The following is a 23004-nucleotide window of genomic DNA, read 5'->3' as shown; positions in this document are numbered from 1 at the left end:
GAGGATGCTGTCCAAGTTGCATGCCATCTTGGACAACGACTCCCATCCACTCCATAATGTACTGGTTAGGCACAGGAGTACTTTCAGCCAGAGACTCATTCCACCGAGATGTAACACTGAGTGTCATAGGAAGTCATTCCTACCTGTGGCCATCAAACTTTACAACTCCTCCCTCGGAGTATCAGACACCTTGAGCCAATAGGCTGGTCCTGGACTTATTTTTTCCACTTGGTATGATTAACTGATGCACCATCAATAACTCACACTGAGACGTAAGGCGAGATATCGGCTTTTATTGACTGGAAGAAGGAACCAGGAGTGAGTGTCCATCATACCATGTCCTGGAGACTGAGGCCGAGCTTCAGGCCTCAGATCGCCTTTATACAGGGGCCTGTGGGAGGAGCCACAGGAGCAGTCAGAAGGGGGCGTGTCCAGACAGGCACATAGTTCACCACATTAACTTACTATTATTTAATTATTTATGGTTTTATATTGCAATATTTCTTCACTATTCTTGGTTGGTGCGACTGTAACAAAACCCAATTTCCCTCGGGATCAATAAAGTATGTCTGTCTGTCTGAAAGTATGCAGCAAAGGAACCTTAAGAGCTCTAAGATACATAGGGATCTTGGCATGCAAGCCCATAGCTCTCTGAAAGTGACAATACGAGTAGATACAATGGTAAAGAAGACATATACCATACCAGTCCTGATGAAGGGTCTCGGCCCGAAACATCGACAGCGCTTCTCCCTATCGATGCTGCCTGGCCTGCTGTGTTCTACCTGCATTTTGTGTGTGTTGTTGTTTGAATTTCCAGCATCTGCAGATTTCCTCATGTATATACCATACTTACCTTTATCAGAGAGGGTGTTAAGTAAAAAAGTCATGTTGCAGTCTTATATAGCTTTGGATTATTATGCAATAATGAATAGTGGCAGAATATTACCTATAAAGAGAGGATCAACAAATTTGATAAATATAAGAGTCTCTGCAGATGCTGGAACTCTTAAGCAACAGCCAAGAATGTGCTGGAGGAACTCAGCAAGTCAGGCAGCATCTATGCAGAACAGCCAACATTTTGGGCCAAGACCCATAATCAGAAATGCAAAGCAAAGAGACAGAAGGTGAGGGGAAGGGGATGGAATACAAGCTGGCAGTTCTGCTGAGGGGGATGGTGTGTGGTTGGGGAGGGTTGATGAACCTGAGAGGAGATAGGTGGAAGAAGTAGAGGACTACAGAAGGATAGTGGACCATGGAGGAAAGGGAAGGAGAATGGACAAATCTGGATTGTTTTCTTTGGAGCATCAGGGGTTAATGGGAGACCTGAATAGTAATTTTTAAATTATGAGAGGCATAGATAAGGTAGAGAGTCTGAGTCACTTTTTCAAAATAGAAACATCAAATTTCAGGACAGAGAGCCTCGATGTCCAAAGGGCCTGTCCCTGTGCTGATGTAAAATAAATCTAAAACAAAAACAGAAAATGCTGGAAATATTCAGCAGGTCAAAATAGAAACAGAATTAACATTTCGTTTCAGAGACCCTTGTCAGTTAACAACATTTTTTGCTTTTATTTATATTGTGAGGTCATTATAATTTTCATAGATACGTGATACAAAGATCGTGGTATATTTTTAGGAGCACGTCTTTCTGTTGCTAACATTGTGCAATCCTGGTTTATTGGAAATAAGGAAAAGTGGGTCACTCTCCAGCACAATGCTCTCTGCCCACTGTGCCAATCCCAAGTCAACACAGCAGGCTCGTTCTGGCCAGCAGCATGTTGGATGATGGGAGTCCTAGTGCGTTTGCAGTTCTTGGTGGGACATAAGCGGCAGCACTGCACTACATGTCCCACCATGCAGCAGGAACGGCGAGCCAAAGGGTGCTGGGAACGTGAGGCCGGATTAAAACGAGGCGGCAGGTTGGGCAAGTGCGCGCCCGAGTAAGAGGACAAGATGAGTTCTGCTGATGGTAGCCGGAAGGAGCACAGTGCCAAGAGGCCTGCCTCACCCAATGTAAATCGCCCCTTATTGCTTGTGGTGTGCGTGTGAGAGCTAACCCGGTGGGCAGAAAGCCTGGGTGTAGGGCGGGAGTGCAGGTGAAGTCCTGGAGGAAGCCGCCAGCAGCGGCCTATTGTGTATGCCACCGGGCTTCGGTTCTCGCCGAGGCTGCGTGTTAAACGCTGCACCCCCCGGCCCCGAGGGACTGCCTGCCTTTTTTTTAAATTTGCACAAGGAGAAGGGGCTAACCCAGAAACTCACCCAGAGCAAACTTTTCTGCCCAAGAGAAGGGTTGGTGATTGAGTTCGTTCTCGATGCTTCACGGGGAAGGAGTGGGGGTACTGGGTGATACTCCAGATGTTTGAGTGGGTGTGTGTCAGTTAAATATAGGGAGTGCAACCTCACGGAGACACTGACCCGAAATGTCAACTCTCCATTTTCCTCCATAAAATGCCCCCTGGCCTGCTGAGTACCTCCAACATCTTATGTGTTACCGGAGATGTGACCTGTTTGTCTATCATCAGTCCGCGCCAGAGCGAGTTTGCTTTCCTTAAATATTTACGAAGATTATTTTGTTGCTTTCCGTTCGATGTTCGCTAACAATATGGTCCTAGTTCCAAGTTGTTAGATTGCTCAAATGTAAACATTCCTCCGGATTTGAACCTGATTTTTAAAATGAAAGTATCAAATTTAATGTTACTGACGTGCTGTGAATTTGCTTTGCAGTAGCAATACAGCGGAAGAGTAATTACTATATTTTACAGTAGTAGTGCAAAAGAAGAATAGCAAAGTAGTGTTCTGTGACCGTTCAGAAGTTTGATAGTGCAGGGTTAGAAGCTGTTCCTAAAATGTTGGGTGTGGATTTTCGGGCTTCTGTACTTCCTCTCTAGCGGTATGTCCCTACACCGCTGGTCCTTAATGATAAATGCCTCCTTCCTGAGTCACTGCCTTTTGGATATGCCCTTGATGGTGCCTGTAATGGAGCTGGCTGAGTAAATTTCTCTTTTGATCTTGCACATTGGAATTTCCACACTGGGTGATGATGCAACCTGTCAGAATGCTCTCCACTGCACATCTATATTATAAAAAATCTGGAGTCTCCTGGTGTACCAAATCTCCTCGAGCTCTTAATGAAGAATAACCACTGGCATGTTTTCTTTGTTATTGTATTAGGCCCAGGATAGATCCTCTGAGATGTTGACTCTAAGAACTGGAGTTGCTCACCTGTTCCACTAGAAGGAATAATATAAAGTTATATGTTAATATAAAGCTGAGAATTGTCGTCAATAAGGTTATGTTAACTAATACCAAGAAGTGTAAAGGAATTGAAATTAATACTGTAGGTTGTAAATAAATATTTTAGGTGCCAATTGAGCTAAAGCCACTTGCATTGTTCTTGACCATAGGATGTTAAAATGAATAGTTATGTACAAAAAATTTAACTGGCTCTGTTTTTGTGAAATTACTGTAATATTGTACAATTGGTATGAAGTCCATTATTGGGTTGTTCTAAAATTCTTATAATTCTTTCCTTTTGCCTATAGGATAATGGATCTAGTACAACCTGGGAATCAGCTGATTTAGGTGACGATGAGCGGAAGCTAAAATTCCTGAGGCTGATGGGAGCTGGGAAGGTAAATTGCAGGTTACTCTGTACTGAATTTTAATACGGAACAGGAAAATAGGCGAAACTCTTCAGATGCCATCCTCTTTCTAAAGTTTTTGGGGTTTTTTTTGTTTGAGCCTGAAGAGCAGTAACAATGTTATATGACCACTTGGAATCTGTGGCTAATTTTCCATTTTCTTCAAAGATTATTTACTAGCTATCTGGACTCTACATGAGAATGAGAGTACTGTTGCTCTGAATTTGTCCAAATATACCCCAGGAGTGATAGATAAATTCAAGAAATTCTGCAGGTGCTGGAAATCCAAAGCAACACTCAAAATATTGGAGGAACTCAGCAGGTCAGGCAGCATCTATGGAAATGAATAAAGAGTCAATGTTTCAGGCTGAGACCCTTCTTCATGACTGAAAAGAAAGGGAGAGAGAGACGCCAGAATAAAAAGGTGAGGTAGGGGAAGGAGGATAGCCAGAAGGTGGTGGGTGAAGCCAGGTCAGTAGGAAAGGTAAAGATACCTACCCCTTGAAGAGAACCCCACTCCAGACTATCAGAAAACTGTCTCTAAAACCATCATTAACCTCATCAACTCTGAAGAACCCCCAGCCACTACCACCAAATTCAGTTCCCTAACCCCACACTGCTCACTTCTACCTCCTAGCCAAGATCCACAAATCTGATGGTCCAGGTAGGCCCATTGTTTCTGTCTTGGCCTGCTCCAGCCCCACTGAGCTCGTGTACTCATACCGTGACTCCATTCCATCCCCTTGATTCAGTTCTTGTGCTCTCAATCCCCTTACTAACTTTCAGTTTCCTGGCCCTGACTGCCTCATTTGCATCAGGATGTCCAATCCCTATACACTAGTATTCCTTCGCCTCCTCCCCTCCCATCAGAAGGCCTTAAAGCTCATGGCTTCTTTCCCAATAAAAGAACCAACTAATTCCCCTCTACCAACACCCCCAACATTTTTTTAACCTTCGGCTCCTCTTTCTTTCTCCAGATTCAGAATAGCCACAGGCCCCAGCTATGTCTGCCTTTTTGTTGGGTATGTAGAATGGTCTATGTCCCAAGCCTTCCTTAGTAATGCTTCCCACCTCTTCCTCCACCACATTGATGACTACATCAGTGCTGCTTCATTCCCCCATGCTGAGCTCGTCAATTTCATCAATTTTGCTTCTTAACTTCTACCCTGCCCTTAAATTCACTTGGTCCATTTCTGATACCTCCCTTCCCTTTCTTAATCTGCCTCCATATCTGGAGACAAATTGTCAACCAACATCTTTTGTAAAGCTGTCTATTCCCACAGCTACCTTGACTGTAGCTCTTCCCACGCTGTCTCCTATAAAATTGTTATTTTTCCATTTCCCTTGTCTGTACCATATCTGTTCCCAGGATGCTGCTTTCCTCTCCAGAACATCAGAGAATACCTCCTTCAAAGAACAGGGTGTCCCTTCCACCATTGATGTTGCCCTCAGCTGCATCTCCATTTTCTAAATGTGCACACTCTTCCCACTACCTTAACAGTGATGGAGTACCTCTTGTCCTTACCACCTCATGAGTCTCTGCACCCAACACATTTGTTCTCTGCAGCTTCCGCCATCTCCGAATGGATCGTACCACCAAGCGTATCTTTTACCCCCCCCCCCCCCACTTTCCCCAGAGATCATTCCCTCCGTGATTCCCTTGTCCCTTCACCCCTCCTTACTAATCTCCCTGCAGGCAGACTAGTATATCTGTGCCCATTTACCTCCTCCCTCACCTCCATTCAAGGCCCCAAACAGTTCTTCCAGGTGAGGCAGCACTTGACCTGCGTACCTGCTGGGGTCGTCTGCTGTTTCAGCTACCCCCAATTAATCCTACAGGGTCTGTTTCGAGCACCTCTACTCCCATCAGCCAAAAGTGGAACTTCCTAGTAGCAAAACGTTTCACTTCCAATTGGTCTGGGGCCTCCTCTTGTGCCACGGTAATGCCACCCTTAGGCCGAAGAACAACAGCTTGTATTCTGTCTGGGTAGCTGCCAAGCTGATGGCATGAATATTGATTTCTCCTTACAATTTATGAAAAATAAATCCTCTTCCCCCCCTCCCACCTTCTGTCTCTTTATCTACCTATCACCTCCCCCTGGGTCACCTCCTTGCCTTTCCTACCCACCTGGCTTCACCTCTCACCTTTTAGCTAGCCTCCTTCCCCTTCTCTTCTCTTCCCCACCCCCCCCCCCCCCCTCACTTTATATTCTTGTGTTTCTCCCTTGTCCTTTCCAAATACTGAAGAAGGGTTTTGGCCCAAAATGTCAGCTGTGGAATCTGTTTTTTCCATAGATGCTGCCTGATTTGCTGAGTTTCTTCAGCATTTTTTGTGTTGCTTTTGACTGGATAAATTGATGATTTGCTGAATCATCATCACCTTTCTCTGAATCAATAGAATATAAGTTTGAAGCTCATTCCAAAGCTTATGGCCATTATCTGAGCGGATAGTCCAATACAGTACTAAATACGTGCTGTATTTTCAGAGGTAGATGCAGCCCTCTAGATGAGATATTTAAAATGAGGCACATTCTGCTTTTTCAGGTGAATGGTAAAGATTCCATGGAACAACTTGAAGAGGAGCTTAGTTCTCCTGATGTCCTGGACTGCATTCTTCCATTAAACAATACAACTTAATTGTCTGATCTTGGTGTGTGCAAACTGGCTGCTATCATAAAAGTGAATGAACCTCAGAAGTATTTAATTGATTGTAAAGTGCTTTGGAACATCCTGAGGATGTGATGAGGTACTACATAACTGTAAGTTTGTCCATTTGTTTACCCTAACCTGTGCCTGGGAGAGCATGTTGCTGTTTAAAGGATGCTAAAAATACAAAGTTTTCCATCTTTATGGGACAAATATCTATTGTTAGGAGTTAGTCACTTTTTTATTTGTTACCCACAACAGCAACTTGCATTTGATAATTAGTTTATCCCAGAGCATATCATTGGCAAAAATTTGATGACAAACCATGAGAGGGAGGCTGACTAAGAAAGGGGAAGGAAAAGCAGAGTGATTACAAGCAGAGAACTTGGCTCAGCTGCCAATGCTAGGTCAAAGGAATCAAGGATGTAGAAAAGCATGGACTAGATGGGTCAGAGATAGTTGGAGCAGTGTTTTTCAGAAGCTTGCAGATCTGGAAAAAGTTAATTAATAAATACGAAAATGAGGGATTGTGGCCAGTAGCTAATTAAGTGTCAATAAATGCAGTGTGTTGAGTGCTCTATTTCTCAGTGAAGCCAGCTTTCTACGTTTATTTTGCTTTGCTATCTTGACTTAACAATAAAACTGTTTTGGGAAGAAATAACTGCAGGTAAGAACAATGTGAATAGTAATAGAAAAGTACAGGACAGAAACAGGCACTTTGGCTCATCTAGCCCATGCTGAACTATTTAAATTGGGTAGTCCCATAGACCTCCATACCCCTACCTTCCATGTACCTGTTCAAACTTTTCTTAAACGTCGAAATCAAGCTCGCATGCACCACTTGTGCTGGCAGCCCATTCCATTCTCTCAAAGCTGAGTGAAGAAATTTCCTCTCGTGTTCCCCTTAAACTTTTCACCTTTCACCCATTGATATCAGTCCAGTCACAGGCATTTCCTCGACCCTGCATTGGACCTTGGGTCACTTTCCAGCAGAAGAAAGAACAGTAAATTTGGGGGGAGGGTTGGGAAATTTTTTATAAATAAAGCTAGATGTTTGTCTTGGACAGTTGAATATATTAGCAATATGAATTGTCCCCAATGATCATCATTGGTGTTATCACCTTAGGCCATCTTTTATCCATGGTGGTGCCAGTGATTCCAGCTGTGTTCTGCATGGGAGCAATTCCTTGGCTATCTGTTATAGTTAGATGATGATTTCTAAGATTTTGCATTTTACGCTGACCAAGTATGTCCATTTTTGTGAGACTGAAACTGCTGCTATTTGTGTGCATGATTTACAGTTGAACCAGTTGATGCAGCATTCAGTAGCTTGCAGTCATTTAAGTTCTTGTGTGGTATTAAGGTCTTGTATGGTATCCCAGTTATCTGTGTTTGGTTATGTTGATCTTTTATCGTTAACTTTGAAATCAACACTGATCTGGGTTTCTTTTTTGCATGTCACCTTCCAGGAAGTCAAGCCATTTGGTTTAATTTAATACTGGATGTTGCTTACTTAAAGCAGAGGTCTGCGTCAGCTCAGTACTTTTAAAATGGGTTTGCAAAGGTGGTTTTAGGGATAAGAGATGGTGGAACAGAAGCACCTATTTTGCAGATATCCAATATCAAAGATTGCCATTATATGGAGTAGTGCTGAACAAATTCAAGAATTCCTAAGCAGGTTCTCTTGCAGCTAAGCAAATCTGCAGATTGGGCATTTGGTTCTCCAATGTAAGACCTTTCATTGCTTTGTAATTGATGGACATAGTCCCTCTTCCATTCATAGTCACTGAATAAGCCTTCAGTACTTGCAAATTTGAGATTAATTCAAAGCCTAGATGGATATTGAAGCCATCTAGAATAGTCATAAATGTGGAAGGCTTAGTAGGACTGTTGTAATCTGGACTTTTGAGATGAGTTAAGGTAGTAAGCTGAAGTTCTTTGTTGGCATGGTAGACTGGTCACCTCAATTTGTAAAACAAGTCTATGCTGGTATTGATAGCAATTGGGAATCAAATCTAGTTTTTTTTAGTTCTGATTTACTTATGGTACTATCTCTATTATTCATTAATCTGAATCCTAGTATCCAGATGACTTCAGGGTTTTTGTTATCATTCAGAAGAGAAGGCTGTTCCAGTTCCTTTTAGGATCAAATACATTGCTGTGGCATCAGAAGCAACATGCTTCTCATGAACAGTGCCTTCCTGATCCTTTCTTAGTTGATGTCAAACACCTTTTAATCATTGCTTTTTCAACTGAGAAAAATTGCAATCAGTGTTTGGGTTAAAGAATTACATATTGAATTTTGAATTGAGGGGATCCAGTGGGAGGAGTGTGTGGGTGGTGGGTGATAGAATAGGTGTGGAACAAACCGACAAGGAGCTTGAGGGGTTTTGTTTTTGAGGGTGTGTGTGGAAGGACCTGGATTGACCAGGGGAGGTGAGTAAATGAGGGTAGCAGGTTACCTGCAACTGGAGAATTCAGTGCTTATGAGAAAGTTTGTAAACTATCCAGGTGAGAATGCTGTTCTCTAATTTGCATTTGGACTCACCCTAGTGGTGAGGAGGTAGAGGACAGACTAGTTTGTATGGGATTGGGGAAACGTATTAAAATCATATCTCCAGAAGGCCTCAGTGGAGTGGGTGATGTCCAGCAAAGAAGGCTATTTGTCGCTATTTCCTCCCCTCCTTCCAGCTGCCAATCACCCCTGCTCACCTGAATTCACCTATCACTTGGAGGCTCTTGTCCCACCCCTCCCTCTCAACTCTCCTCTACTCCTTTTATGTACAGATAACTGGTCTTGATCTGAAGTATTATGGTTAAGTATCTGTTTCCCTCTACCACTGCTGCCTGAACTGTTGAGTTCCTCCAGCAGAATTTTGCTGCTGATTTCGGCATCTGCAGCCTTATGTCTCCATTTAGTAACTACTTTAATTGAGTTTCACAAGATGCTGATGAAGCCACTAGCTGGTCAGTGTCTGACAACTTGCAAAAACATGTTTCATTTTTAATAAAACACTACCATAAAGAGACTCTGCAATAGTCAGAATTTTTCCATAGGCTAATTGAGTACGTTATTTGCCTGTAATTTTTAATTGCCTTGTGTGAATTGAAATTTATTTTGCTTTGAGAAAAGCAATTTTTTTTAAGCTTTTTCCTCCAATATGGAAGCTTACTTTGATAGTCTTGTTTTTTTTGACACAATGATTCTTTTCTCTAGAAAGATCACGGTGGACGTGCACATCCAGGTGATCACAAGTCAACTTCGCACTTCAGAACGGGTGAGCAAAAGGCTACCTTTAGAATTTCTGCTGCAGACACTGAGGTATGGGGTGAGAGTTCGGGGTTACAGAGTCTAATGGAGCTTGTATGCAGAGTTGATAATGACTCTAAGCAATTTTAATTTACTTGCCCCTTGTACTGCCACTTATTTTGAATACTTGGTTGTACATTTGAATTTATCAATTTATCAATGAAGGCAGTCTATCATCAATTTGTGTAGTTCTGTTCATCACAATGGGTTTATGCAAATCATGTCAAAGAACAGTAATTGAAAATGAATTGAAACATTTACATAGATTTTAAAAATCTCTCTGACAATGAGTCCTACTAAGCTTTTACCTGAATTGGAAATTTTCATTTCCATTTAGTGGGGGAAGTTCTAGGGGTAAGATATTTTTTCTCGTCCCCCCCCCCACTCTTTTTATTTATAATGATGTTCAACTTGCATGTTGACATGTTGTAAAAAGAAAATGGAGGCATTGGCATGGTGAGATTTCACAAGGATGATACCAGAAGTGCAATTTCATGATGGTGTCAGAAAAATCTGTAGTTACTGTAAATGCTTTTATTTTCCCTTTGTTTATGGGGATGGGATGTATGTGCTTTTACTTAGATGGGTTACAGATATCCCATAATTAAAAACATTAAAATGGTTGCCAATGAGACTTCTATCAGAGATATTATGGTCCAGAAATTATACAAAGTATAAAGGAACTTTTTTTTTTGAAAAAAAGGTGTACCGTGTCTTTTCCTGGTTTGAATGCTACTTAGTGTTAGCTTTAAAAATCATCTAACAGTAATTACAGAAGAGAAAATTAAGACTATTGCTGTGTATTTTATAGATTGGACTGTTTTTGTGATGGAACAGCACAGAAACAGGTCCTTTAGCTGATGCCAGCTTTGCTAATCCCACCTGCCACACAGTCCTCTAATTCCTACCTGATCATGTGTGTAAATGTCTGTTAAACATTGCTGTCATATCCATTTATGCCGGCTCCCCTGACAGTGCATTCCAAGCACCTGCTGTTGTGCATGTATAACAAAAATAAAATCTTTCTTCACGAATCTCCCTTAAACATGCCCATTCTTACCATATCTTATGCCCTCTAAAAGGAAAAGGCTATCTCCTCAATCGTTGCCTCTCAGTTTTATGTTGGAACATGAAGGTTCTCCTTCAGTCCAGAGGATACAGTCCAAGTCTATCCAACTTCAAAGTTTCAAAGAATATATGCAGTATATAACCTTGAGCTTGATCTTCCCACAGGCAGCCGCAAAACAAGGTAAACCCTGGAACCCATTCAAAAACATCAACCCCACCATCCCCAGCACAGATAAGACAAATCATGCAAATGGCAAAAGAGCGGAGAGCAGAATAGAAAACACTAAAGTAAAAGAGTCCGGGCATATTCAGTTTAGTTCAGTTTGGTTCAAACTAGCACTGTCGTTCATTATCTGCAGGCAACCCCAGTCAAAATATTAACAAAATAAAGTGACTAGGGACCAGAAACACTTAACATGAACTACAGAGTCCAATCCACAAACCGTGTTGATTTAATCATGCCTTAGAGCCAAGATTCTAACACAATCCTCCAGCAACATCGAGCAAGAGGGAGAGGGAAAAAGACCATTCAAATGCAGGGACCTTCCTTCCAGAGCAACGAGCAAGGGGGAGAGGGACCATCACACACAGGCACCTTCCTCTGACAGCAGCAAGCGTGAGGCTAGTAGATGGCATTGAACTCATCTTTTGCACTCACCTCAATGATCTCCATCTTCCTTGGCGATAAATGGAGTCCATCATGGCTTATAGGCCTAGAGGCTGCATGCTTTTCTGTCCTCTTCACATGCTTTACATGAATTGACAGGCAGATAAACTCCATCCCCAATTACTACACTGAGAAAGATGTTCCAAGTTGACTTTCTTTAATGTAGCAACTGGCAGTAGGGTAAAACTGACAAAGAAAAACACAGTCAAAAAGCATCCAAAATTCCATTAAGGTAAGTATTAATTATACCACAAATGATGCACGATAATACACAAGATACTGTATACAAATAAGTTCCAAATGTATCGTAAAGATAGGCTACTAGTAAGCATGATGTTGCTATTTACAATGTATCTTATGCAAATATTCTCACTACAAGCTAGCCAGGTTTACACATTATCAGGATTCAACTTAATGGCTTGTTTTCCTATCAAGTAATTTCAATCTCAGATGCAATACATGTGTGTGTTACTGAAGCAGTCAACAGACCAACAATTGCCATAACATTCTGGAATCAAGGAAATGTAAGCCATGGCTGCCCACAGCATGTTGAGAAAACTGCTTTATATGTAGCTATATCTTAAACATTTAACTACCAAATGCTCTTGGAACTTTCTACATTTGTGAATGATTAAATTTAATTCGTTCTGAGCTCTAATTAGCAGCTAATTAACAAAGTCCATGTGCAGATATCCCACCATGAACCTTCTTGAGGCACCAATGCATTCTGTGCCATTAGGATACTCGTAGTCAATTTACCCCCATAGCAAACACAATTACCTACTCTTACTGACAGTGGTCAAAAGTTTTACTACAATACTTACATTAAAAACAGCTATTTATTATTTAAAAGGGGGAATTTAGCATTTACAAATATCATCCCTTTCAACCTCGAATAATTAAATCATCTGCTGAATACAATGATGCCTATTGCCTGTATAGGTACCTTAAATTTCCTTGCTTGCCCAGCACTCCATAAAACTTTAAAAGGCAGTCCTAAGAACATAAAATATAAAACAATGACAATGATACTCCCAAGAAAATAATGCCATTACTAAAGAGGCCTACAAAAATACAATTTAGAATTAAATGGTTCCTTGTCAGGCTGTATTAAATCCCTTTTTTGTCTGTAGGAATGTGTGGCCCACATGAATATTCCATCTGTATTTTTAGCTGCACACAAAACATTCAGATATCTGATATGTGAAAATATGCATATACATCAATAAATGATAAACCCAAAGGTTACTTTTGCATACCGACAATGTTTTTAAAGATCTGAACGTCAGAATGAAAAGACATGTTTCCCACAGCTCTAACATGAAGAACTGCTTCAATACCTACTGATGATGTCATCAGAGACAGATCACATGACCTAAATGACTACTATACAAAACCACCGGCAGAGGCTGCTAAATGACAAAGTTAACTGACCACAGAGGCAGCACAGCATGGTTCACCTGAAAACTCAAGAACCTGTCAGTCAGCAAAGTGCCAGGTCACTCAATTAGCCTGAAAACACAATGTAGATCACAGGCTCCAACAGTAGCAGAACCACATTTAAAAGGAAAATAAGGTGTGAAAGAAACAGCTTTGTGACCTCTCTGAAGGATGTCGCCCTTGGTTTGGTTGTTCGCTGGGGTTATCTTCCATTTTCTTTGTAGCTATTACTCTCCAGTTAAGGCAACATCCTAGTGAATCATGCCAAAATATCTGGAGTATCTGCATCCTTTCTATAGTGTGGTGACTGGAACTTCACACAATATTCCAAATGTAACCAAACAGGCATAAGCCTAAACATGACTTACTGACTTTTCTGTTAAGCACCCTGATCAATGAAGAGAAGCAGTCCATACATGTTTATTTCCAACTGTTCTATCCATTTGTGTTGTTGCTTCTATTGGGTTTTGGATTTGCACTCCAAGATTTATCTGTACCTAATCCTATTATTGGGTCCTACTATTCACTGTATACTTTCCCTTTTGACCTCCCATTACGTACCATCATGCAGATTAAACACTATTCTATTTCTCTACCCAGGGTTTCCAACTGAGCTGTATCTTTGCTATGAAATTGACAGTGTTCTCACTATCCACAGCTATAATTTTTATGTCATCTGCAAACTTACTAATCATAACACCTACATTTTTCTTCAAGTAATTATTACAAAGAAAGGCCCTTTGCTATGATCAGTCAGTTTTCAATCCAGTTTATCAACTTGTCATGGATCCTGTTTGACTATCTTTTGGATCAGCGTACCATAGAGACTTCCTCAAATGCTTTGCTAAAGTCCAACATCCACTGCCTTACACTCTTCAATCATCTGTCTCACTTCCTGAAAATAATCTCAAGTCACATTACTGAGACAGGTTCTTGCCAAGAGAAAGTAATGCTGACTCTATCTAATAAATCTGTGCTTTTCAAATATGAGTAAACCCTGTCACAATCTTCAGTCCTGATCATTGATGCTGGAATGCATTGTGCTAACTGCTACGATGTATGTAGTAGTGTAGGCCTCCGTTAGTCTTGATAGACCATGGATTTACGCCTTATAAAGTTTCCAGGGTACAAGCCTGGGCAAGGTGTTTTTTTTTAGTGGAAGACCAGATGTTGCCCAAGCTGCAAGTCTCCCTCCTCCACGCCACTGATGTTGTCCAAGGGAAGGGCATTAGGACCCATACAGCTTGGCACTGATGTCGTCGCAGAGCAGTGTGTAATTAAGTGCCTTGCTTAAGGACACACATGCAGCCTCAGCAAGGCTCGAACTAGTGACCTTCAGTTCACTGGATGAACGCTTTAACCACTTAGCCATGCACCAACACTACGATAGCGTGATGCCCAATACCTACATATTCAAGAAACTCTCCTGGATGCACCTAACAAATTCTGCCCTATCTACACCCCGGCTCTAAGGGAGTTCCATTCGATATCAATTATAGTAACCTGGTTATTTCTATATATTTTAAGGTTCTAAGTCCTCTATTATGATCCTATATAGCAGTTACGCCTTTCTTATTCCCAAATTGTACCAAAAGGACCTTACTGGATGAGTTCTCCAAGATGTCCTCTTTGTGCAACTATGGTCCCATAAAGCAATCCCTCACTTCATTTATCTCCTGCCACATCTAAAACATCTGAGCTGTTACAAATGCAGCAGCAATGAATGTGAAACTGAGACAGAGTTTAAAACAAATCCCGAGATTTATTAACTTCCACTCAAAACTTAGAAAAATAAACAAATGAATAATTTAACTGAAGTTAACAGGCAGCACAAACATTCAAACTTAGAAACTGTTCTTAATGAATTCTCATCCAAGCACAGACTTAAAGTGATAAATTCAAAGGTCCATGTGATCTATATAGTCAGTAAGGAGAGACTTCCCTGAAACAAACGATACTTTCGAAGTAACGACAATCTGCCAATCCCACAGCCGGTAGATGCCTTGTTCGCAGAAATCACGAGGAAATAAAAGGAACTGACCTTTTGACTGGAGGGTGGTCACTGCACAAACCTTCCTGACTTTGCAAGGGTTTAACTCAAATATGCATGCCACGATTCCTGAACAAAGTCAAAGGTCTATCATTCCCTAAAACGCTGAACGACATTAACTTTATCCAATCCTTTGAACTCGGATAACTCTGGTAATGCCTTCACTCTCCGATACTGGACTGTAAGGGAAAAATAAACGTGCAACAACAACATTGCATCAAAAATAAAAATGAGAACCGTGTCACAAACCGCAGGTTAGTTTAAATACGGTTTGGATCATGCCGTCACGTGACATAAAGTCACCCCACAGTCAAGAGACAATTACATCATCCCACAGTCCCGAGATCAAACTGTGGATATGTAACAGTACCTTGTAATGTTGAGCTGCCAGTCCAGCCCTTCTCTGGACCAAGTTTCTGTAATGGCTGCAATGTCGTAGTTCCATGTACTAATCCAGTTTTGACAAACGATCTTGCACTTGCTCAGAGTGGCCAATAAGTTACCATTATGAAGATATTTGCTTTTCTTTAAAGGTGATGAAGAGAAAAAAATAAATGAGGAATTGGAACATCAGTTTCATCAGAGTTTGGACAGCCAGCTGTCAGGAAGGAACAGGCGACACTGTGGATTGGGCTTCAGTGAGGTAATGGATTTCTTCACAATACATAGAAAACTACAGCACAATACAGGCCCTCCAGCCCACAAAGCTGTGCCAAACATGTCCTTACCTTAGAACTAGCTAGACTTATCCATAGCCCTCTTGTTTTTCTAAGCTCCGTGTACCTATCTAGGAGTCTCTTAAAAGACCCTATTGTTTCTACCTTCATCGCTGCTGCCGGCAGCCCATTCCACACACTCACCACTCTGCATTTTTTTTTAAAAAAAACAACTTGCCCCTGACATCTCCTCTGTACCTACTTCCATGCACCTTAAAACTATGCCCTCTTGTGCCAGCCATTTCAGCCCTGGGGAAAAGCCTCTGACTATCCACATGATCGATGCTTATCATCATCTTGTACATCTCTATCAGATCATCTCTCATCTTCCTTCACTCCAAGGAGAAAAGGCTAAGTTCATTCAAACTATTCTCATAACGTATACTCCCCAATCCAGGCAACATCCTTGTAAATCTCCTCTGCACCCTTTCTATGGTTTCCACGTCGTTCCTGTAGTGAGGCGACCAGAAATGAGCACAGTACTCCAAGTGGGGTCTGACCAGGGTCCTGTATAGCTGCACATTACCTCTTGGCTCTTAAACTCAATCCCATGGTTGGTGAAGGCCGATGCACCATATGCCTTCTTAACTACAGAGTCAATCTGCGAACTTGGACCCCAAGATCCCTCTGATCCCCCACATTGCCAAGAGTCTTACCATTAATGCTATTTTCTGCAATCATATTTGACCTACCAAAATGAACCACCTCATACTTATCTGGGTTGAACTCCACCTGCCACTTATCAGCCCAGTTTGCATCCTATCGATGTCCCACTGTAACCTCTGACAGCCCTCCACACAATCCACAACACCCCCAACCTTTGTGTTATCAGCAAATTTACTAACCCATCCCTCCACTTCCTCATCCAGATCATTTATAAAAATCAAGAAGACAAGGGGTCCCAGAACAGATCCCTGAGGCACACCACTGGTGATCGACCTCCATGCAGAATATGACCCGTCTACAACCACTCTTTGCCTTCTGTGGGCAAGCCAGTTCTGGATCCACAAAGCAATGTCCCCTTGGATCCCATGCCTCCTTACTCTCAGTAAGCCTTGCATGGGGTACCTTATCAAATGCCTTGCTGAAATCCATATAAACTACATCTACTGCTCTACCTTCAGTGTGTTTAGTCACATCCTCAAAAAATTCAATCAGGCTCGTAAGGCACAACCTGCCTTTGACAAAGCTATGCTGACTACTCCTAATTATATTATGCCTCTCCAAATGTTCATAAATCCTGCCTCTCAGGATCTTCTCCATCAACTTACCAACCACTGAAGTAAGACTCACTGGTATATAATTTGATGGGCTATCACTACTCCCTTTCTTGAATAAGGGAACAACATCTGCTACCTTCCAATCCCCCAGAACCTCTCCCGTCCACATTGATGATGCAGTGGTCATTGCCAGAGGCTCAGCAAGCTCCTCCATCACTTCCCACAGTGGCCCGGGGTACATCTCGACTGGTCCTGGTGACTTACCCAACTTGACTTCTGGTGTGCATGCATGGGCCACACTTGTGAGGGGTTGTCAGAGCAATTGAATTTTCTCAGTAGACATTGCTTCATTCATTTAGATGGAGATTCATTGATAGCCTGGGACTGCACACATCATTATCACAACATCGAATGTCAGCAGCCTTGTAGACTTCACTTCAGTGTCTGTTAACTGTCGCTTTACCTGGCCTCGATCAAAGTCAGTTACCCTTGCCTTACCTCTGGAATTCAGCACTTTGGTCCATGTTTAGACAAAGATGTTGAGTCTAGAGCAAAGTAGTCCCAGTAAACCTTAAAGGTGTGTAGTTTTTCTTTGATTCTATTGTATTTTCTTCTAGACTACAAGACATAGGAGCAGAATTAGGCCATTCAGCCTATTGAGACTTCTCTGACATACCACGACTCTTACCTGATCCCACTCAACCCCCAAACACCTACCTTTTCACCATATCCTTTGATGCCCTGACTGATGAGGAAATGATCAACTTCTGTGTTAAATATACCCACAGACTTTGCCTCCACCACAGTCTGTGGCAGAACATTCCACAGATTTGCTACTCTGTGGGTTTAAAAAAACCCTCCTTGACTTTGTTTTAAAGGTTGCTCCTCAATTTTGAGGCTGTGCCCTCGAGTACTGGATACCCCCACCACAGGAAACATCCTCTCCACATCCAGCCTGTCTAGTCCTTTCAACATTTGGTAGGTTTCAGTGAGATTCCTCTTTTCCCCCATCCCCTGCATTCTTCTAAATTCTAGTGAGTACAGGCCCAAAGCTGCTAAATTTGTCCAAGTCCTGCTGCAATTGCATTGCTTCCTCAACACTACCTATCCCTCCACCTATCTTTGTATCCACAAGCTTTGCCACAAATGCCTACAAGGAAATGAATTTCTGGAGGGTATATGGTGAAACATACTTTCATAATAAACTTGCTTTGGTCTGGGCAATAGTGAACAGCTTGTTAATAAATTCCCTGTTATAGCCACTTCTATTATTTTGTGAGAAGGCTTATCAGGTGTTAATAGATGTTTTTGTTTGCAATCAATTTGTACATGGATATCATTCTAGTAGGTGCTGGTGTTGTAATAGTACTGGAATGAATGGCTTGTCTGGAGGTGCAGCTAGTTTGAGTGCAGGTTTTCAATAGTACGGCTAGGATATGTTTTGTTTCCATGGCCTTTGTTATATCCAGTGCTGTTTCCCCATTTGTCAATCTCACATAGGAAGAGTCCAGTTGAACGGAAGAGCAGCTTCTGTCATGGTGAGAATCTCAGGAGGAAGCCAGGATAGACTGTCTGGCTGAACTTCATTGTGAATGGTTCAGTACTGTCACTAGCATTCACATGCTGGGTCTTGCTTTTGCTGAAGGTGCAGACCTGATTAACAAAAGCCAATTTGAACACTAGTTATGGTAAAATTTGGCCTGTGGTTGTATAATTCTGACTACGATGTTAATCAATTATCAACTCAAATCCATTTTTTGTTATACTTAATTCTTATTGTCTGGGGGGGGGTATGCAATAAAATGTAGTATGTAAGAGCCATCTGGGATTGGGAGTATGGTATTAGAATGGAAGCTCTGAAGCAGCTTAGCACCATTAGCACTTTAATGTTAATTTACTATGAAGAGCGTGCATTAAAAGCAATTAATTGACGATTGTACTGGAGGACATAATTTTCACCTGTGTTACAGCCTGAACCAGCAGATTCAGACCAACAAGTCAGTACTGGTGGACACTTGGCAACCAATAGCTTGAATGATTCTGAAAACAAAGGTCAGTCAAAGGATTATTCTTCAGATGTGAAATCCAGTAGTGAAGAACATCAGTCAGAAGATGCAAATACCAAAAAGCAGGATCTGAAAAGCAACTATAAAATGATGTTTGTGAAGTCATCTACAAACTAGTACTATCCTTTAACAAGGTCTCCTGGTCAATGTTCAGGCTTGTTTAATTACAATACATTTTACTGAGCAGAGAATGCCATTGGGTTTATTTTCTGAGTTAGTATGTGACTTGCTCTTACCAACATTGTCCCAAATGTTTCCTACATTTGATTTGTTTTTGAATCTTTTGTGAAAATGATCTTGAGTTTTCTCACTTTGTGCTTGCATTTTTACAAGGTTTATCCCTTGCATTTTAAATAAGTTCTGTATGTAATGTCTAAAGTGAGATGAAATGGTGCAGGTTGAGTACACTTTATCAGAAGTTCCAAAATCTGAAAATATCCAAAATCCGAATTTTTTTTTGAGCATTGACATGGTATCACAAATGGTAAAATTCCACAAGTGCTGGGAAGGGTCTCGGGCAGTGTGTAGGTCTTTGCACATAAGACAATGTTGACAAGTGACCACATGTAATGAACAGGTTAATGGAAAATGGAAAAACCCTGAATAAAGCAAAATATGAAGATCTTGCTCGTACATCATCAGCATCGGAATTAATAAATGCCTTAATGGTATGCAGATCATGAAACAAGCAAAGATCTATCAGGTTGAACTGAAAATTGAAGATAATTATGAATATTCTGCAAGCTTGTTGCAGAAATTTACGAAAAGGAATGGCGTTAAACTTTTAAAGTATTTGCTGATCATGAAAATCTAGCACCAGAACAAGTCTATGATGTTGATTGTTTTCATACATTACAGAAAATCTTTAAAAAATACAATACAATGTACTGTAACCTTTTAGTCAAAACAGAGCATCAGAGGTGGAGACTGAGAGCCTGTTTGGTCTTGTTCAACAACAGCTGATTCAGGTATTCTCCCAACGCTGCTGTGCTGTTTTTGCTACCCTGTACACATCATATTTTCATTATATTAATGGTATGTCATTTTTACTGTTAAGTACCTACTGTATGTGATGAACAAGTGAAGACAAAGACCACTTTTACCAGTAGCATATAAATTCAGTGTTGGAAATGGTGGTGATCCCATGCTACTTCATTATATTCCAAAATCTGAAATCCTGAACACTTCCAGCCCCAAGCATTTTGGATAAGGGGTATTCCACCTGTACTTCATTCTTGTAATTTATAGATGCATATCATTAGTCCAATTTTTTGATAACTGTTATGGGATTTAAAAACTTAGTCGAGTTTAAATGAAGGCTAAGAGAAACATTTTTAGCTGTTCATATTGTACATATATATATAAAATAAAAGTTGACATCTTTACAACAAAGGACTGTTTGCTAGTTTTCACATTGAATTTCACAGAAACACTGCCAATATATGTACTATTTTAATCTCGTGCATATATTTAGATTTCTTGGAGAAGATTGTGTTGATTATAAAATTTAAAAAGTCAAAGGTAACTGTCTGAAGTAACACACACACAAAATGCTGGAGGAACTCAGCAGGCCTGCTGAACGGTCTTGCCCTGAAATGTCGACTATACTTTTTTTTCCCTCCATGGATGCTGCCTGGCCTGCTGAGTTCCTCTAGCATTTGTGTGTTTTGCTTGGATTTCCAGCATATGCAGATTTACTGTTGTTTGTGATTTGAAGTATCTGTAGGAAGCAGAAATGTCTTCAAGGTCAATTATAATATCTCACTCCTTTTAAATGATCGTAGCTCCCCAATATTTCACGATTTTGAATGCTTGTTTGGAAGGTTTATTTCATTATGGAGAAACGGTGCATGAAGTAGCATTAATTTAACAGAAGAGTTTATGGAGGGAGGAGACCTGAACGGATTTGAAAAAGGAGTTGTTCCACGTGTCCATCAAAGAAATGAGTATATTGTTTCACTGCTTTTGGAAATCCCCATAGTTATGCTTTTGATATGGGGGGGGGAAAGTGACCGACCTGGTAAAGGAATGGGGTGAAAGTGTGATTGGGCCTCTATTCAAGGAAGTAGCTAAGATTTCTCACATCAGCTTGACACAGTAGGGTGGGGACACACGGAAAGCATATGCTCTCTGAAAATGAGTGTCAGGATCAGGAAACTCAAAGAGGCAGAGGGCCTCAGAGGCATCATGGATACAAAGAAGGGAGAAATAGAGATGTGGGACTCAAGAACGACCAGAAGTTAATAGCTTTAAAATACTCTACTAAACCTTTTGCTTTTGTTCAATGGAGAGCAATTAATATGCTTGTCATAGAGATGGTATCAAGGACTTGAAATTACCTAATTTTTTTGGAAATGTTGCATGGCTTTAATGACCTTTCTATTGTAAAGCACCCAAAGTAAAGTAATTAGCCAGTTTAACCAGAATTACAGCAAATTCAGTCACACTCACTAACATCCCAACAAACTTTTGAGATCCTTTCAAAGGTTTTTATCAGACATGAATGTTTATATTGAAATCACAGGTTAGTGTTCATCCACTCACATTCTATACCCCATTTCAGTTCTACCTTATTTATCCACATAAAACTGCAGTTGCATAATTAATTATGCTGGGTCATCCCAGCAACGTGTTTTGTTGTCAGCAGCTTTCACCTTTAGAAATGAGCAATTCCACCCTCTTGTCTAAGGAAAACTAATTTATCTCAATCTTATTTTATGATTTGTTTTGGGTTTTTTTGTGCTTTTCTGAAGTAGTTGTATAAGGAAGCAGAATCATGCTATATTGAATAAGTTAGAATGATTAATGTTAGTAGCAAAATAAGGGGTTCTATTTTTATGACCAACATTCTCCATTGAAACACTAGAACTTGCATGCTATTTATTAAAACTATGATTTAGATTAGATAAAGATTTCATGAAATTTGATGTGATTATTACTAACTTTTCCCTCTGCAAAATGCCACAAAGTAAACAATCATAAATTACCTGGTACACCAGTTCATAGGTGATTTAATTATCTGCTTACTAAATCACCAATAAGACAGACAAATTGCAGGAAATAAAATGCAATATCGACACTCTCAGGATCTTTACCACTGAATATTAGAGAATAAATGACAAGAATTAAAAACAAGCAAGAATAAACGGCTTTTAAATAATTTTAAAACATTATGGTACATTTACAGATGGAGTTTTTTTTTACCTTTCCCACAACCTTTCCATTCCCATTGAAATCTTTATTTGTAAATCTGGAGTTTAACCCAGAATGAGGGATTTCTCGGTGAAATTGAGTTTTGTCATTTAAATGACATGAAGCAGTTTCACATTTTATACAGTATATGTCTTACTAATTTCAGTGCTGACCAAGAATTAGAAAAAAATGACGTGCTCTGTATGTCACCATATAACCATTACAGCATGGAAACAGGCCATCTTGGCCCTTCTAGTCCGTGCCGAACACTTGCTCTCCCCTAGTCCCACCTACCTGCACTCAGCCCATAAGCCTCCATTCCTTTCCTGTCCATATACCTGTACAATTTTTTTTTAAATGACAAAATTGAACTGCCTCTACCATATGCTATGTTGAGATTCATTTTCTTGTAAGCATTTACAGGAAAATAGAACTTGTGAAAAACTATATATAAACAAAGACCAACAAACAACTAACTAATCATGATGGAAGACAAATCATGCAAATAATAAAAAATAAGTAATGCTGAGAACATGAGTTGTATGGTCCTGGAAAGTAAGTTTATAGGTTGTTGGTTAGTTCAGCACTGGGGTGAGGAAAGTCATCCACACTGGATCAGAATCCTGATAGCTGTAGGGTAATAAACATTCCTGAACGTAGAAGTGTAGGGCCTAAGGCTTCTGTACGTTTTCCCTGATGGTAGTAGCACTGAGAGAGGTTGATAGGGGTCCTTGATGATGAATGCTGCTTTTTTTGGCACTGCCATGCCTTCTTTGTAATGACACTTAAGTGCTGCTCCCAGGACAAATCCTCTGAAATAATAACGCCAAGGAATTTAAAATTACTGAGCCCTTCCACCGCCAATCCCCTAATGAAGGCTGGTTTTTGGCCCTCCAGTTTCTGCCTCCTGCAGTCAATAATCAGCTCTTCGGTTTTGCTGAGATTTTGAGGTGAGATTGTTTTTTGCATAAAATCACACCTCATCCTT

The 23004-nt window shown here is 40.7% G+C and overlaps 1 protein-coding gene across 1 annotated transcript; it reads left to right on the top strand.

Annotated features, from left to right (window-relative positions):
- Positions 1-1865: 1865 nt before the first annotated feature.
- c7h11orf58 (chromosome 7 C11orf58 homolog) lies at positions 1866-20210 on the top strand. The gene is made up of 5 exons (XM_059975746.1): positions 1866-2013; positions 3543-3632; positions 9505-9565; positions 15356-15465; positions 18729-20210. Exons 1-5 carry the CDS (start codon positions 1954-1956, stop codon positions 18939-18941), a joined length of 534 nt encoding a protein of 177 aa, XP_059831729.1. The 5' UTR covers positions 1866-1953; the 3' UTR covers positions 18942-20210.
- The last annotated feature ends 2794 nt before the right edge of the window (positions 20211-23004 follow it).

The sequence above is a fragment of the Hypanus sabinus genome, chromosome 7 (assembly GCF_030144855.1).
Source record: "Hypanus sabinus isolate sHypSab1 chromosome 7, sHypSab1.hap1, whole genome shotgun sequence".
Taxonomy (NCBI): domain Eukaryota; kingdom Metazoa; phylum Chordata; class Chondrichthyes; order Myliobatiformes; family Dasyatidae; genus Hypanus; species Hypanus sabinus.
This window is presented reverse-complemented; position numbering and strand designations above follow the sequence as displayed.

Excerpts from the sequence above, each read along its gene's own strand:
- c7h11orf58 (XM_059975746.1), top strand. The coding sequence starts at position 1,954 with ATGAGTTCTGCTGATGGTAGCCGGAAGGAGCACAGTGCCAAGAGGCCT. Across the intron at positions 2,014-3,542 it reads AGAGGCCTGCCTCACCCAAT|GATAATGGATCTAGTACAAC; the intron begins GTAAATCGCCCC and ends TTTTGCCTATAG. Across the intron at positions 3,633-9,504 it reads GGCTGATGGGAGCTGGGAAG|AAAGATCACGGTGGACGTGC; the intron begins GTAAATTGCAGG and ends TCTTTTCTCTAG.